This window comes from Coregonus lavaretus (assembly GCF_964263955.1).
Source record: "Coregonus lavaretus genome assembly, chromosome: 2".
NCBI lineage: Eukaryota > Metazoa > Chordata > Actinopteri > Salmoniformes > Salmonidae > Coregonus > Coregonus lavaretus.
The window spans coordinates 55,190,106-55,208,325 of NC_139989.1; the positions used below are offsets into that span (position 1 = coordinate 55,190,106).

Here is an 18,220-nt window from a genome sequence, read left to right on the forward strand (position 1 = left end):
TTCAGGAGTTTTATGGCTTGGAGGTAGAAGCTGTTCAGGAGTCTTATGGCTTGGGGGTAGAAGCTGTTAAGAAGCCTTTTGGAACTAGACTTGGTGCTCCGGTACCGCTCACTAGTTAACATACAACACCCTACTTTAGATAAATGCACTCAAGGAATCGAAGTATAGGCTACATCCACTGTAAACTGCGCCCAGTTTGTCCCTAGCGACATGCCGTCGAAATCGCTCAGTCCAGTTCAACAACAACTTTTCACGTGCGTGCGCAAGCGAAGCGACATTCAATTAATTTTATGTGGCCTGCCCTGGAGTAAGTACTGGGGAAAATGCGTACATTTAATCTCCTAATTTTCACCGGCTTTCTAATATCTCTTGCTAACATTTAGCTATGTATGCACTATGCAGACAATTCTAGCTACAGTCTGTTCTAGCTAACGTTAGCTGGCACACTCCTTGTCTTGTTTATATGTGTAACGTTAGACTTTGTACATCTGTCAGCTGACATATAACATCTATCGGAAGTGGTAGGTCCACAATTTGTTGTAGTGCGTCCATAGTTGCCAATTATCTTAGGCTACCGTTTCATATCATTTTCATTTGCTCGTCAGCATTTGGAGACAGTTTTGCCCCACCACCTCCCAGATTTCCCAACTCGACACAGGACATGGGTTTGTCTAGTTGTCTGTCTGCCCTGTCTCTCTCTGCCCTGCTCACCATGGCCTTGATAACATGTTTACACCTTAGCTACCTGTCTGACCAAAAGGTCTCACTGATAAAGTTAACTAGCAAACAACAACCAGATGAGACACCAATACACCTATCAGTAAGACATGGTTTAGAGCAGGATCCAGCAACAAGACAGGCCATTGAGAGGGAGGATATAGTGAACCTCCAGAGGGTTAGCTCCCATCTTGCCCCCAGCCACAGATTGCTGTGGGAAGTCCCCCACCCAGCCAGCTCCAGTGGTCCCAGAGAGGCTGAGTGTAGGACGGTAGCCCATGAGAGCCGCTTTGACTGTGCCCGGGACCGAGTTCTGAGCCAGACAGAGTGTCAGGGGAGAGGGTGCTGCTATGCCCCCCTACCACAAGGCCACTCTGGAGGACCCCCGTGGTGCTTCTACCCCCCGTCATACAGCGGGTACAGGATCGGGCCCCTCACCCCCACTTCCAGGGGCCAGGCTGCCACCCTCACGAGGCCCACTCCCTCCTACCTGCCCCGGGATATCTCTACACTCCAGTTGGAGGTCCTGGATGAGACAGGCCGACTGCACCTCATGGTTCGTCTCTGTGGATGTATAACCACTTGTATATTTCCTGCCGAGATAAAGGGTTTGGTTTCCATTGTCTTTGTCTATAACATTGCTTTTAAAAGTGTTGCCTCTGAAAAGGGCATACAGTATTTACTAAATGTTTTATCTCATTACTTTTTCATCAATTTTACTATAACCAATCACTCATCACCGAGAAGTAATTCTCCTCAGACCATATTATTGTGTAAGAGTCATAACAACATGTTTCTTCTCCCTACAGTTGAAGGATCTATCGTCCCAGCGATATGAAGTTCCCCTATCCACTTCCCCGTCCAGAGGTAACGCTCAAACCCAGGACCACCTCTATGTCATTGAGTTTCAACCTGACCCTTTTGGGTTCATAGTGTGCCGGAAATCCAACAGCCGTGTCCTGTGAGTATTCATTGTCAGTTGGTCTTTATGTCTGCTTATACAGTACCAGTCGAAAGGTTTTACACACCTATTCATTCAAGGGTTTTTCTTAATTTTTACTATTTTCTACATTGTAGAATAATAGTGAAGACCTCAAAACTATGAAATAACACATATGGAATCATGTAGTAACCAAAAAAGTGGTAAACAAATCAAAATATATTTTATATTTGAGATTCTTCAAAGTAGCCACCCTTTGCCTTGATGACAGCTTTGCACACTCTTGGCAACCAGCTTCATGAGGAATGCTTTCCAACAGTCTTGAAGGAGTTCCCACATATGCAGAGCACTTGTTGGCTGCTTTTCCTTCACTCTGCGGTCTAACTCTACCCAAACCATCTCAATTGGGTTGAGGTCGGGTGATTGTGGAGGCCAGGTCATATGATGTAGCACTCCATCACTCTCCTTGGTCAAATAGCCCTTACACAGCCTGGAGGTGTGTTTTGGGTCATCGTCCTGTTGAAAAACAAATGATAGTCCCACTAAGCGCAAACCAGATGGGATGGTTCATTGATCAGATCTCCTTTGATCAGATCTCCTAAACCTGACATAAAACAATTTGGACTCATCAGACCAAAGGACAGATTTCTACCGGTCTAATGTCCATTGCTCGTGTTTCTTGGCCAAAGCAAGTCTCTTCTTCTTATTGGTGTCCTTTAGTAGTGTTTTTTTTGCAGCAATTCGACCATGAAGGACTGATTCACGCAGTCTCCTCTGAACAGTTGATGTTGAGATGTGTCTGTTACTTGAACTCTGTGAAGCATTTATTTGGGCTGCAATCTGAGGTGCAGTTAACTCTAATGAACTTATCCTCTGCAGCAGAGGCAACTCTGGGTCTTCCTTTCCTGTGGCGGTTCTCATGAGAGCCAGTTTAATCATTGCGCTTGATGTTTTTTGCGACTGCACTTGAAGAAACTTTCAAAGTTCTTGAAATGTTCCGGATTGACTGACCTTCATGTCTTAAAGTAATGATGGACTGTCGTTTCGCTTTGCTTATTTGAGCTGTTCCTGCCATAATATGGACTTGGTCTTTTACCAAATAGGGCTATATTCTGTATACCACCCCTACCTTGTCACAGCACAACTGATTGGCTCAATCACATTAAGAAGGAAAGAAATTCCACAAATTAACTTTTAAGAAGGCACACCTGTTAATTGAAATGCATTCCAGGTGACTACCTCATGAAGCTGTTTGAGAGAATGCCAAGAGTGTGCAAAGCTGTCATCAAGGCAAAGGGTGGCTACTTTGAAGAATCTTAAATATAAAATATATTTTGATTTGTTTAACACTTTTTTGGTTATTACATGATTCCGTATGTGTTATTTCATAATTTTGATGTCTTCACTATTATTCTACAATGTAGAAAATAGTAAAAATAAATAAAAACCCTTGAATGAGTAGGTGTGTCCAAACGTTTGACTGGGACTGTATGTCTGGCACTGGTTCATTGATCAGATCTCATAAACCTGACATAAAACTGTTGTAACCATGTCATAGGCCTAACCCATAAGATAAGGATTGTTTTTATCGACCCCAAAGGGTAAATTGGCCTGCAGTATAACACCCATAAGCATGACATAGGACGCATCTGTCCCTACTTACAACTGTCATAAGCATGACGTAAGATGTCCCTGTCCCTACTTACAACTGTCATAAGCATGACGTAAGATGTCCCTGTCCCTACTTACAACTGTCATAAGCATGACGTAAGATGTCCCTGTCCCTACTTACAACTGTCATAAGCATGACACCGCTGTCCTCTGTCTGTCAGTGTGAACACCACGGTGGCCCCGCTGCTGTATGCTGACCAGTACCTGCAGCTGTCTACCTCCCTGGCCTCCTCACTGATGTCTGGGCTGGGGGAACAATACACCCCCCTCAGCCTGGACCTCAATTGGACCTCCCTCACCCTCTGGAACAGGGACATGGCGCCCCATGTGAGTCTGACGTCATTATCATCATCTTCATCTTCGTCGTCATCATTAATTTGCTTCCTTTTTAAATCATGATCAGGAGTGGTAAGTCAGAAGTGTCTTCTTTATTCACCATGCAGGGCGATGCCAACCTGTATGGCTCCCATCCGTTCTACATGGTGCAGGAGGGGGATGGAAAGGCTCATGGGGTCTTCCTGCTCAACAGCAATGCCATGGGTAAAAAAGCATGTTGCTCCATGTACCATATCCAAAAGCTGAAATGTTTTGTTCTAATAGGAAAGCTTTGGTTTGAGCTAGTAGATTTTGTAATCGCTCTTTTGACGATCTGACAATATAATGGGTATTTAGCCTCGAGCAGACCACCATGGCTGTCGGCCATGCTACTTAGCAGCTCTGCCCAGAATGTCGGCAGTCAGTCTTTTTTTGTGTTTACATGGCACAGTACTTCTACTGTATCAGGATACAGGTGTAAATGATTGAGCCGAGTTTGACCTCTCCTTCTCTCTCTAGAGGTGGTCCTGCAGCCTAGCCCTGCTCTGACCTGGGTGGCTGTGGGAGGAATCCTGGACCTGTACATCTTCCTGGGCCCTGACCCTCAGAGTGTTGTCAGACAGTACCTCCAGGTTATAGGTATGGTTGTATATGACCTTTGACCTTTAGGTGTAACTTCCTGTCACTGAATATCCTTTTCTTGTCTCCTATCCCAGTGTTTCTATGGTGGGAAGGGCCACTGGTGGGTCACAACTAATTCCTTTTGGGTAATAGCTAAGGAAAGGATAGTGTCTGTCTGTGTCTTAGTGTCCTAGTAGTCTGAACATGCTCCCTCATCTCCTTTCCTTCATCTCCTTTCACTTACAGTGGGGGAAAATTCCATTTGTCTGTCATCAAATATGACAGACAAATTGAGAAAAAAAAATCCAGAAAATCACATTGTAGGATTTTTTATGAATTTATTTGCAAATTATGGTGGAAAATAAGTATTTGGTCACCTACAAACAAGCAAGATTTCTGGCTCTCACAGACCTGTAACTTCTTTTTTAAGAGGCTCCTCTGTCCTCCACTCGTTACCTGTATTAATGGCACCTGTTTGAACTTGTTATCAGTATAAAAGACACCTGTCCACAACCTCAAACAGTCACACTCCAAACTCCACTATGGCCAAGACCAAAGAGCTGTCAAAGGACACCAGAAACAAAATTGTAGACCTGCACCAGGCTGGGAAGACTAAATCTGCAATAGGTAAGCAGCTTGGTTTGAAGAAATCAATTGTGGGAGCAATTATTAGGAAATGGAAGACATACAAGACCACTGATAATCTCCCTCGATCTGGGGCTCCACGCAAGATCTCACCCTGTGGGGTCAAAATGATCACAAGAACGGTGAGCAAAAATCCCAGAACCACATGGGGGGACCTAGTGAATGACCTGCAGAGAGCTGGGACCAAAGTAACAAAGCCTACCATCAGTAACACACTACGCCGCCAGGGACTCAAATCCTGCAGTGCCAGACGTGTCCCCCTGCTTAAGCCAGTACATGTCCAGGCCCGTCTGAAGTTTGCTAGAGTGCATTTGGATGATCCAGAAGAGGATTGGGAGAATGTCATATGGTCAGATGAAACCAAAATAGAACCTTTTGGTAAAAACTCAACTCGTCGTGTTTGGAGGACAAAGAATGCTGAGTTGCATCCAAAGAACACCATACCTACTGTGAAGCATGGGGGTGGAAACATCATGCTTTGGGGCTGTTTTTCTGCAAAGGGACCAGGACGACTGATCCGTGTAAAGGAAAGAATGAATGGGGCCATGTATCGTGAGATTTTGAGTGAAAACCTCCTTCCATCAGCAAGGGCATTGAAGATGAAACGTGGCTGGGTCTTTCAGCATGACAATGATCCCAAACACACCGCCCGGGCAACGAAGGAGTGGCTTCGTAAGAAGCATTTCAAGGTCCTGTAGTGGCCTAGCCAGTCTCCAGATCTCAACCCCATAGAAAATCTTTGGAGGGAGTTGAAAGTCCGTGTTGCCCAGCGACAGCCCCAAAACATCACTGCTCTAGAGGAGATCTGCACGGGGTGAGATCTTGCGTGGAGCCCCAGATCGCGGGAGATTATCAGTGGTCTTGTATGTCTTCCATTTCCTAGTAATTGCTCCCACAGTTGATTTCTTCAAACCAAGCTGCTTACCTATTGCAGATTCAGTCTTCCCAGCCTGGTGCAGGTCTACAATTTTGTTTCTGGTGTCCTTTGACAGCTCTTTGGTCTTGGCCATAGTGGAGTTTGGAGTGTGACTGTTTGAGGTTGTGGACAGGTGTCTTTTATACTGATAACAAGTTCAAACAGGTGCCATTTATACAGGTAACGAGTGGAGGACAGAGGAGCCTCTTAAAGAAGAAGTTACAGGTCTGTGAGAGCCAGAAATCTTGCTTGTTTGTAGGTGACCAAATAGTTATTTTCCACCATCATTTACAAATATATTCAAAAAAAATCCTATAATGTGATTTTCTGGATTTTTTTTTCTCAATTTGTCTGTCATAGTTGACGTGTACCTATGATGAAAATTACAGGCCTCTCTCATCTTTTTAAGTGGGAGAACTTGCACAATTGGTGCCTGACTAAATACTTTTTCCCCCCACTGTAGCTAATGTCTACCCCGTCGTCTTCCCCCAGGGTACCCTATGATGCCTCCTTATTGGTCACTGGGGTTCCACCTGTGTCGCTGGGGATACCGGTCCACCAACGCAACCCGAGAGGTGGTGCGACGCATGCACAATGCCAACTTTCCCTTGGTAAAGATGCTGGTGGAAACACTTATATTGCAGTACAGTATTATCACTTGGGTTGACAGCTATTGGATAATGCTAACATTGAATTGTTAGCATTATCATGCTACAATGGGTTTTCTCCATTCTAATGCTAATTGGATGTTTGCGTTCTCAAGTACAGTATTATCATACCACTGAGGGTTCACAATTCTTGGAGAACATTCACTGCATTCTTTAGTTCAACTGCTTTTGTTTTTGGTCAGGACGTGCAGTGGAATGACCTGGATTACGCAGACAAGCGTCGGGTGTTCACCTTTGACCCCCAGCGCTTCGTGGACCTGCCAGACATGGTGAAGGAGTTCCATCAGAAGGGCATGAAGTACATTCTCATCCTGGTAAGAGAGAGGCCTCAACCCTCACAACATTTGGGACACATAGGCACACTAATATTAGATTGAAATAGTACTTCAATGTAATTTTTTATTCTAAATAACAATCTGCATTGTGATTAAATTGTTGAATGAGTGCAATATTGGAAGGTACATCTAAAATGTCTAACCCTGATAGAAGGGAGCCAGTTAAGGAACCTTCCTTCTCAATCCACAAGATGGCAGCAAAAGCATTACTGTAATTGTATTTTCCCAGGACCCTGGGATCAGCAGCACCAGCCCCCCTGGTACTTACCCACCCTTTGATGAGGGTCAGCGGAGAGGGGTCTTCATCAGGAACTCTACAGGACAGACACTCATAGGGAAGGTCAGACCTAAAACTCTCACTTCTCCTCTATTTCGAGACCCAGTGTAAACTGGGCTACATATACTCTGAATAGTTGGGAAATAACATATTTTTGATCGGCTTGAAAACATTGTGTATGTCCATTGTGTATTCAAGTAATGTGTCCGCTGAAAAGCAAGGTTACTCTAAACAAAACTTCCTCTTGAAGCTGTGTGTGTGTGTGTGTGCATGCAGGCGTGTGTGTTGTGTGGAAAGATGTGCATGTTCGGTTCCTCAATCTTCTTCCTCTGTGTCCAGGTGTGGCCTGGTCCGACAGCGTTCCCTGACTTCACCAACCCAGAGACACAGAGCTGGTGGGAGGACTGCATCCGGGAGTTCCACTCCAGAGTCCCCCTGAATGGCCTGTGGAGGACTGCATTCGGGAGTTCCACTCCAGAGTCCCCCTGGATGGCCTGTGGATTGTGAGTGTCGCAGATAGAAATGTCTTGTAGAGGGCTGAAATCATCCCCTATTCTATTCTATATTTGCACTAACAAGCTTGCATCATCCAGGCTGTGTCAATGCTACTCAGCATCCAGCACACTCTTTCTCTCGTCGCTCTGTTCTCAGGATATAAATGAACCAGACAGTTTTGTGCAGGGCTCTATGGAGGGGTGTCCTGACAGTGATTTGGAGAGCCCCCTTTACGTGCCACGTGAGTATACTGCAGCTGAATAGTTTCCTGTCAATATAAAATAAATTGAGGAATTTAGTGAATTCAATCATTCATTTTCATGAATTCTGTCTCCATACACACACATACAGGGTTGGTTGGAGGACAGCTGAACACTGGTACTCTCTGCATGTCAGCTCAACAGAACCTGTCCACTCACTACAACCTGCATAACCTCTATGGGCTGACGGAGGCTAGCGCCACCCACAGGTCAGACACAGCACTACTGGGATCAGTGTCACAACTTATCCTAAAACTATGTTGTCACATTTACTTCAGGTTGTTTTAATTTAATTTACCTTGTCTAGATTACAAATTTGCCACCTTTGTAACTGTAGTTGGAAGATCAATTATAGCAGAAGTGTCGAATCAATGTTGAAACTATGTTGTACCTTGGGTTAAGACTGTATGACATGACCTCCCATCTTTGGCCTTTGACCCTCTCAGTGCCCTGGTGAAGGACCGGGGGTCGCGACCCTTCATGCTGTCCCGCTCCTCCTTCCCTGGCATCGGCCGTTTCTCCGGAGTCTGGACGGGAGATGTGAGGAGCGACTGGGAGCAGCTCAGATACTCCATCCCTGGTGAGGGGAAAGACATCCCAACATTTCCATCTCCATTACAAGCCATTTCCATTCTCAACCAGATTCCCAAAGCCATTCACAAGCCCTGAATGTGTGTTTTAGCCATCAGAGGACTAATGGTACCGATGCACCATCCAGACAGTACACGTTGCAGTGTGCTCTTACTCAGCAGTTTGTTGTCTCCTCTATTGTCCTCAGTTGAAAGTTGGAGCCTTTTCAGTGGTAGTTAACTATGGACTTGAATGAGGGGTTTGAATAGACTCTCTCTCTCTCAGACTTGTAATGGAACCGCCTACTTTTTATTTGACTGGATGTAGCTAGCAAGTACAGAGAGATGCCTCTGACTGCCTGACATCAAAGTTAAATAATGAATAAAGTGAATGTATATGGCCAATATCCGTCCGTCCCTCCACCCCCCCAGCGGTGCTGCTGTTTGGCCTGTTCAGGGTGCCCCTGGCGGGGGCGGATGTGTGTGGGTTCGGGGGGGGACACCACAGAGGAGGTGTGTGTACGCTGGACCCAGCTTGGAGCCTTCTACCCCTTCATGAGGAACCACAACGACAAGCCCAATGCTGTGAGTTGTGCTATCATTGTGTGGGTGGGTGGTGGCACGCAAGCCAGGTTGTATGGTCTTTACAGTTAACTTAGTTGGATAGGAATATACCACAATGTTTTCCTGAACTGCTAATGTCTTTTCACTGTCTCTATGTAACAGTCCATGGGTCTCATGTATTATGAATGGAGGTATCTCTAGCTCTGTGTGTGTGTAGCCCCAGGAGCCCTATGTGTTTGGGCAGGAGGCCCAGGCGGCTATGCGTAGCGCGGTGACGTTGCGTTACTCTCTCCTGCCGTTCCTCTACACACTCTTCTACCACGCACACACCTCCGCAGACACTGTGGCCACGCCTCTCTTCCTCCAGTACGTCCCTCTACTCCTCCTCTCTTCTCCTCTCAATTGCCATTGTCCACTCCAATCTTCCCTTCTCCTCTCTCTCTCTCTCTCTCTCTCTCTCTCCAATATTTGGACACTATTGTAACACTCTTATTTACACTCTTATTTACTATGTTGAAACTGTTTTCTGCCCCTCCCTCCCTCTCTGTCCATCTCTCCCAGGTTCCCCTCGGACCCTAACTGCCACACCATTGACAGACAGTTCCTGTGGGTAAGTTCTCTGCTCGTCAGCCCGGTGTTAGAGCAGGGGGCAGTGGAGCTGGCTGCCTACCAACCCCCGGGGACTTGGTACAGTCTGCACAATGTAAACAGCTCCTCCATTCAATACAGTTATACACTAAGTGTACAAAACATTACGAACAACTTCCTAATATTGAGTTGCACTTCACCCTTTTGCCCTCAGAACAGCCTCAATTCGTCTCCTACAAGGTGTCAAAAGTGTTCCACAGGGATGCTTGCCCATGTTGACTCCAATGCTTCCCACAGTTATGTCAAGTTGGCTGGATGTCCTTTGGGTGGTGGACCATTCTTGATACACACAGGAAACTGTTGAAAGCCCAGCAGCGTTGCAGTTCTTGACACAACCTGGTGCGCCTGGAACCTACTACCATACCCCGTTCAAAGGCACTTAAATATTTAAGTCTATGGCATGGAAAGAGCAGGTGTTCCTAATGTTTTGTACACTCAGTGTATTTGTATAGGCCTTTCATACTGTCACTGCTATTCGTTCACAACTGCTTAAAGGGATTCCTAGGAGACCTAGCCCATATTTTCTGTCGCTAACAGACATAAACCGATAAAAAAATATGTGAGCCTTTCTTAGAGTCTTGTAGGCTTACGTTAGGACCAGGCAAAGATGTGTAATACTGTAGTACTGTGTCTACTATAACCATATTCCAATGGGCATCTCTCTCTCTCGCTCTCTCTCTCTCTTTTCATCCCTCCCTCCCTAGGGCCAGCCGTTCTACAGTAAGGGTCAGTACCTGCTCCTCCCAGCCCCTCTGGACACCATCAACGTCCATGTGAGAGAGGGACACATCATCCCACAGCAGGTGTGTGTGTCCTCTGTACACAATAGAGTTTGGTTGGCTGTTGTTTCATTGTGTGACAAAGCTTCATCTTAGGCCCATACTGTTGTTGTTACACACTGATGGTGGAGGAGATGAATGAGCTGCCAAACTCTCATATCATGAAATCAATTAAAGTTATTTGTCATAGAACAAGAGACACAGAATTCCTTTGTGAAACTGTGTGATAAAACCTAAAATGAAATACTCTCTGCGTACTAATCTGACTATGATCTTTTGGAGCTTGTGTCAGGTTTCTGTGTAAAGCCTGTTGCCTGTCTTAATCAGTAATTATATTATATATTTCAATGAAAAATACCCTCAAAATACCTTCTAACTGAGATACAGGAGCCAGCCCTGACCACCTCAGCTTCTCGCAGTAACCCTTTCCTCCTGACGGTGGCGCTGTCTGCTGGGGGCTGGGCCTGGGGTGACCTGTTCTGGGACGACGGGGACAGTCTGGACACCTTCCAGAGAGGAGACTACTCCTATGTTATCTTCATCGCAGGACAGGTAGGAGATGTAGAGGTCGCATAGGGTCCTGAGTTTTTCCTGATCACACAACCCTGATGTAGTGAAAATAAGAAAAATGAAGTAAGCTTTATGCGACATCTTTTTGAGTGCGGACCCATCACACCTTTTGTGTGTCCTACTTCAAGGTACTTCATGACATCAAATCAAATTGTATTTGTCACATACACGTGTTTAGCAGATGTTATAGCGGGTGTAGCGAAATGCTTGTGCTTCTAGCTCTGACAGTGCAGTAATATCTAACAAGTAATATCGAACTGTAAGTCGCTCTGAATAAGAGCGTCTGCTAAATGACTAAAATGTAAATGTTAACAATTTCCCAACATATACCTAATACACACAAAACTAGTAAGGAATGGAATTTAAGAAAATATACATATATGGGCAAGCAATGACAGAGCGGCATGGACTAAGATACAGTAGTATATTATAGAATAGAATGCAGTATATACATATGAGATGAGTAGTGCAAGATATGTAAACATTATTAAAGTGACTAGTGTTCCACTTCTTAAAGTGGCCAGTGATTTCAATAGGCAGCAGCAGCCTCTAATGTGCTAGTGATGGCTATTTAACAGTCTGATGGCCTTGAGATAGAAGCTGTTTTTCATTCTCTCGGTCCATCTGGGTAGGAAAAATGTAGGGCCCTAAATGGAGATCAGGGAATTATCTAGGGTGATTTGGCTTCTGGTTTCTGCAGTACAGTATGTTTCTAGCAATGCTCGCAAGATTTACATCCAGATCCAATCCAATCAAAATTGAAGATGTACTCTTCCCCTGTCATCCTGTGAACAGTAGGCCTAACTGTTAATGTCTGATGTATACTGGTACTATACAGTGCCTTCGGAAAGTATTCAAACCCTTTGACCTTTTCCACATTTTGTTACATTACAGCCTTATTCTAAAATGGATGAAATAAAAAAACATCTGCAGCAATCTACACACAATACCCCATAATGACGAAGCGAAAACAGGTTTTTAGATATTTCTGCTAATTTATTAAAAATAAAAAACAGAAATACCTTATTTACATAAGTATTCAGACCCTTTGCTATGAGACTCGAAGTTGAGCTCAGGTGCGTCCTGTTTCCATTGATCATCCTTGAGATGTTTCTACAACTTAATTAGAGTCCACCTGTGGTAAATTCAATTGATTGGACATGATTTGGAAAGGCACACACCTGTCTATATAAGGTCCCAGAGTTGACAGTGAATGTCAGAGCAAAAACCAAGCCATGAGGTCGAAGGAATTGTCCGTAGAGCTCCAAGACAGGATTGTGTCGAGGCACAGATCTGGGGAAGGGTACCAAAAAATGTCTGCAGCATTGAAGGTCCCCAAGAATACAGTGGCCTCCATCATTCTTAAATAGAAGAAGTTTGGAACCACCAAGACTCTTCCTAGAGCTGGCCACCCGGCCAAACTGAGCAATCGGGGGAGAAGGGCCTTGGTCAGGGAGGTGACCAAGAACCCGATGGTCACTCTGCCAGAGCTCTAGAGTTCCTCTGTGGAGATGGGAGAAACTTCCAGAAGGACAACCATCTCTGCAGCACTCCACAAATCAGGCCTTTATAGTAGAGTGGCCAGACGGAAGCCACTCCTCAGTAAAAGGCACATGACAGCCCGGTTGGAGTTTGCCAAAAGGCACCTAACGACTCTCAGACCATGAGAAACAAGATTCTCTGGTCTGATGAAACCAAGATTGAATTATTTGGTCTGAATGCCAAGTGTCATGTCTGGAGGAAACCTGGCACCATCCCTATGGTGAAGCATGGTGGTGGCAGCATCATGCAGTGGGGATGTTTTTCAGCGGCAGGGACTGGGAGACTAGTCGGGATCGAGGGAAAGATGAACGGAGCAAAGTACAGAGAGATCCTTGATGAAATGGCGCCGGAGAAGATGTCTGCCGTTTTACAGCCCTCTAACCAATTGTACTATTATGTGTGTTTTTCCGCGTTAATTGTAATTTATTTTGTACATAATGTTTCTGCCATCGTCTCTTATAACCAAAAAGAGCTTCTGGATATCAGGACAGCGATTACTCACCTCGTATTGGACAAAGATTTTTTCTACAACGAGGCAGCCGCGAAGGATATCCTACAGACACCCGACAAGGCCCAAATCCCCGTCATTCGCATGAGGAAGAGACGGAGATATCGTGGACGTAGGTCGGGGTGCCTTGTAAGGATCCGACGGCGAGCGAGTAAACTGCCTCTCCCATCAATCCTATTAGCCAATCTTCAATCATTTGAGATGACCTAAGATTATGGTTATCCTACCAACGGGACATTAAAAACTGTAATATCTTATGTTTCACCTAGTTGTGGCTGAACGACGACATGGACAACATACAGCTAGCGGGCTATACGCTACTTCGGCAGGATAGAACGGCTGACTCCGGTAAAACAAGGGGTGGCGGTCTGTGTATATTTGTAAACAACAGCTGGTGCACAAAATCAAATACTAAGGAAGTCTCGAGGTTTTGCTCGCCTGAGGTAGAGTATCTTATGATAAGCTGTAGACCACACTATTTACCAAGAGAGTTTTCATCTATATTTTTCATAGCTGTCTATTTACCACCACATACCAATGCTGCCATTAAAATTGCACTGAATGAGCTGTATAAGGCCATAAGTCAACAGGAAAACGCTTTTACTCCACACACAGAGACGCATACAAAGCTCTCCCTCGCCCTCCATTTGGCAAATCTGACCATAACTCTATCATCCTGATTCCTGCTTATAAGCAAAAACTAAAGCGGGAAGCACCAGTGACTCGGTTAATAAAAGAAGTGGTCAGATGACGCAGATGCTAAGCTACAGGACTGTTTTGCTAGCACAGACTGGAACATGTTCCGGGATTCTTCAGATAGCATTGAGGAGTACACCACATCAGTCACTGGCTTCATCAATAAGTGCATTGATGATGTCGTCCCCACAGTGACCGTACGTACATACCCCAACCAGAAGCCATGGATTACAGGAAACATCCGCACTGAGCTAAAGGGTAGAGCTGCCGCTTTCAAGGAGCGGGACTCTAACCCGGAAGCTTATAAGAAATCTTGCTATGCCCTCCGACGAACCATCAAACAGGCAAAGAGTCAATACAGGACTAAGATTGAATCGTACTACACCGGCTCTGACGCTCGTCGGATGTGGCAGGGCTTGAAAACTATTACAGACTACAAAGGGAAGCACAGCCGCGAGCTGCCCAGTGACACAAGACTTCCAGACGAGCTAAACCACTTCTATGCTCACTTCGAGGCAAGCAACACTGAAGCATGCATGAGAGCACCAGTTGTTCCGGATGACTATGTGATCACGCTCTCCGTAGCCGATGTGAGTAAGACTTTTAAGCAGGTCAACATTCACAAGGCCGCAGGGCGCACCTCCCTCTGCAACTGGATCCTGGACTTCCTGACGGGCCGCCCCCAGGTGGTAAGGGTAGGTAACAACACATCTGCCACACTGATCCTCAACACAGGGGCCCCTCAGGGGTGCGTGCTCATTCCCCTCCTGTACTCCCTGTTCACCCATGACTGCATGGCCAGGCACGACTCCCAACACCATCATTAAGTTTGCCGACGACACAACAGTGGTAGGCCTGATCACCGACAACGATGAGACAGCCTATAGGGAGGAGGTCAGAGACCTGGCCGTGTGATGCCAGGATAACAACCTCTCCCTCAACGTGACCAAGACAAAGGAGATGATGGTGGACTACAGGAAAAAAAAGAGGACTGAGCACGCCCCCATTCTCATCGACGGGGCTGTAGTGGAACAGGTTGAGAGCTTCAAGTTCCTTGGTGTCCACATCACCAACGAACTATCATGGTCCAAACACACCAAGACAGTCGTGAAGAGGGCACGACAAAGCCTATTCCCCCTCAGGAGACTGAAAATATTTGGCATGGGTCCTCAGATCCTCAAAAAATTATACAGCTGCACCATCGAGAGCATTCTGACTGGTTGCATCACCGCCTGGTATGGCAACTGCTTGGCCTCCGACCGCAAGGCACTACAGAGGGTAGTGCGCATGGCCCAGTACATCACTGGGGCCAAGCTTCCTGCCATCCAGGACCTCTATACCAGGCGGTGTCAGAGGAAGGCCCTCAAAATTGTCAAAGACTCCAGCCACCCTAGTCATAGACTGTTCTCTCTGCTACCGCACGGCAAGTGGTACCGGAGTGCCAAGTCTAGGTCCAAAAGACTTCTCAACAGCTTCTACCCCCAAGCCATAAGACTCCTGAACAGCTAATCATGGCTACCCGGACTATTTGCACTGCCCCCCCACCCCCACCCCCCACCCATTTTTACATTACATTTTAGTCATTTAGCAGACGCTCTTATCCAGAGCGACTTACAGGAGCAATTAGGGTTAAGTGCCTTGCTCAAGGGCACATTAACGTCATTTAACACCCCATCTTTTTACGCTGCTGCTACTCTGTTAATTATTTATGCATAGTCACTTTAACTCTACCCACATGTACATATTACTTCAACTACCTCAACTAGCCGGTGCCCCCGCACATTGACTCTGCACCGGTACCCCCCTGTATATATAGCCTCCCTACTGTTATTTTATTTTACTTCTGCTCTTTTTTTCTCAACACTTTTTTGTTGTTGTTTTATTTAACTTAAAAAAAAAAAATGCACTGTTGGTTAAGGGCTGTAAGTAAGCATTTCACTGTAATGTCTGCACCTGTTGTATTCGGCGCATGTGGCCAATAAAATGTGATTTGATTTGAAAACCTGCTCCAGAGCACTCAGGACCTCAGACTGGGGCGAAGGTTCACCTTCCAACAGGACAACGACCCTAAGCACACAGCCAAGACAACGCTGGAGTTGCTTCTGGACAAGTCTCTGAATGTCCTTGAGTGGCCCAGCCAGAGCCTGGGCTTGAACCGGATCAAACATCTCTGGAGAGACCTGAAAATAGCTGTGCAGCAACGCTCCCCATCCAACCTGACAGAGCTTGAGAGGATCTGCAGAGAAGAATGGGAGAAACTCCCCAAATACAGGTGTACCAACCTTGTAGCGTCATACCCAAGAAGACTCGAGGCTGTAATCGCGGCCAAAGGTGCTTCAACAAAGTACTGAGTAAAGGGTCTGAAAACGTATGTAAATGTGATATTTCTGTTTTTGATTTTTTTATAAATTTGCAAAAGTTTCAAGAAAACTGTTTTTGCTTTGTCATTAAGGGGTATTGTGTGTAGATTGATGAGGAGGGAAAAAAAAACAATTTAATCAATTTTTGAATAAGGCTGTATCGTAACAAAATGTGGAAAAAGTCAAGGGGTCTGTATACTTTCCGAATGCACTGTACATGTGTGTGTTTGCCAGTAGGGATCAATACGGTTTTTCATTTGATCCAGTCCCAGGTGGTGAGTGACCCCCTGCATCAGAACGGGGCCCTGGACGGGCTGGTGCTGGGAGGGGTTCGGGTGTTCGGGGTGCCCTCCCCACCCCGCTATGTATGGGCCAACGGAAAGAAAGTGAGGGATTTCTCTTATCGGACTGACACCAAGGTGAGCTGTAGCTGGCTGAGTTACCTCTATAGAGTTTAGAATTAAGAAATAGTAGAACAGACATTCTAATTCTGCTTGCCTACCTGTTTATTCTATTGAAATCTACAGTATAATATATATTGTTTATAATCCTGTCTGTCTGTCTGTAGGTTCTGACAGTGACCAGCCTGGCCCTGCCCATGTCAGAGGTGTTTGAAGTCCAGTGGACCTCATGACCCAGTGAGCCTTATGAACCGTGTGACTCAGTGAACCTCATAATGACTCAATGGACTCTGTGACCCAGTAGACAGCCTCTCAGGTTCTTCTGGCACTCCTGACCTAGCAAATCTCTGACAAGAACCTCCACCCAAAGTTGCCCCTTCATCACTGCTACCCTGTGTAAGCAATTGCGCTAATAGACTTCTGGGTTTTATGAATGGACGGACTACACTGAAGTATTTTTGGAAATCATGGTTTTTATTGCTTTTATATTCAACTGTATTTTTAATAAAATCTGTGAATAGTACCAGAGTGAACTGTGTGGGTTATTGGCGATGATACATTTTTCAAAAGCTCAATCAGATATTTCTCAATTTCTTTGTTGTTGCAGATGAGTGATTACATGACATTGTCTCAGGTGAGATGCTGAGACAGTCGTGAGAGATTGAGAATTGGGGTCATTCTAGAACACTGGGCCGAAATGTATTATTGTTTTACTATTTTAATTTGTCTCTCTGAGAAAAGTTTTATTGTAAATCTTTCTAACCTTTATTATTTTATTTGTTAAGCACTTTTGAAATGCATCCCCTGTAAGAAATGTTCTCTATAAATAGCGTTTGATTGATTGTCCTGATGATAACAGTTAGCAGTGGCTCTACACAAATGTTTTTATTAATTAACATCTAAAATTGATCAGAATATGCCGATTCTGTACTCTTCCAGTATGATGGTAGGATCTGTGTTAAGTCTTATCAAATTACTTCTAGTGATATTGCCATATTGTTACCATTAAAGGCAATAGATAGCTCTGGGTTTGTTTCTCCTAAGCTAAGCATTGTTTCTCATGTTCTCTTATTAGTGAGCTGTCACCACTGTTTGAATGTGCAGTCAATTATCTCTTTCTTCATATACTTCATAGTCTTCCCATCTGGTGAACATCTGCCTTATAACTCAGTGCAGTTAAGCTCAATACAAGTGTACAATTGCATATCGTAAACAATTATGAATTGCACAAAATATCATACCTGTAGTAGGGTTATGCTAGCTTATGTTATCAATTATTGTTTAAAATATTGGTCTCGAAATACTTTGTCTTGAAATAGTCATTTTGAGATGTGCTATTTATTGTTTAAATGATTGCTCATTATCCTTGCTGCTAGTGGTTTAACCTGCCATAAATAAGAGTTCCAGCGGGACATATCATATCCGCGTCATGATGCTCCGACTCCAGCTCCACTGGTCCTGATGATGCTCATGTGAGTTCGGGATCAGCCAACTGCAGTGAAGCTTTCGGCATTGACCTCTAAAACGTCATACTATGATAAAAGGTTAGCCTTACATAGATGTCTCATTTTGATGTGTTGATGAGGATAATTTGCTTTTGCTAATAAAACAAAAATACTTCCAAATGTAATGTGATCCTAATAGTTGACTGGCCCGTGCTTTCACAGAAGCAGCCTTTATCCAGTCTGCCATCCCGGAAGCAGAGGAATTTGGGGGTTGGGTT

At 45.0% G+C, this 18,220-nt stretch overlaps 1 protein-coding gene across 1 annotated transcript; it reads left to right on the forward strand.

The window, feature by feature from the left end:
- The first annotated feature begins 249 nt into the window (after nucleotides 1–249).
- LOC311146266 (lysosomal alpha-glucosidase-like) lies at nucleotides 250–17,364 on the forward strand. The gene is given in 20 exon segments (XM_084182762.1): nucleotides 250–1,273; nucleotides 1,527–1,678; nucleotides 3,490–3,655; nucleotides 3,772–3,868; nucleotides 4,163–4,282; nucleotides 6,318–6,436; nucleotides 6,676–6,807; nucleotides 7,058–7,168; nucleotides 7,445–7,558; nucleotides 7,757–7,841; nucleotides 7,952–8,069; nucleotides 8,307–8,440; nucleotides 8,862–8,920; nucleotides 8,922–9,014; nucleotides 9,211–9,359; nucleotides 9,555–9,696; nucleotides 10,346–10,444; nucleotides 10,808–10,972; nucleotides 16,363–16,515; nucleotides 16,665–17,364. Coding segments are annotated over 20 exon segments (2,886 nt in total). The 5' UTR covers nucleotides 250–661; the 3' UTR covers nucleotides 16,731–17,364.
- The last annotated feature ends 856 nt before the right edge of the window (nucleotides 17,365–18,220 follow it).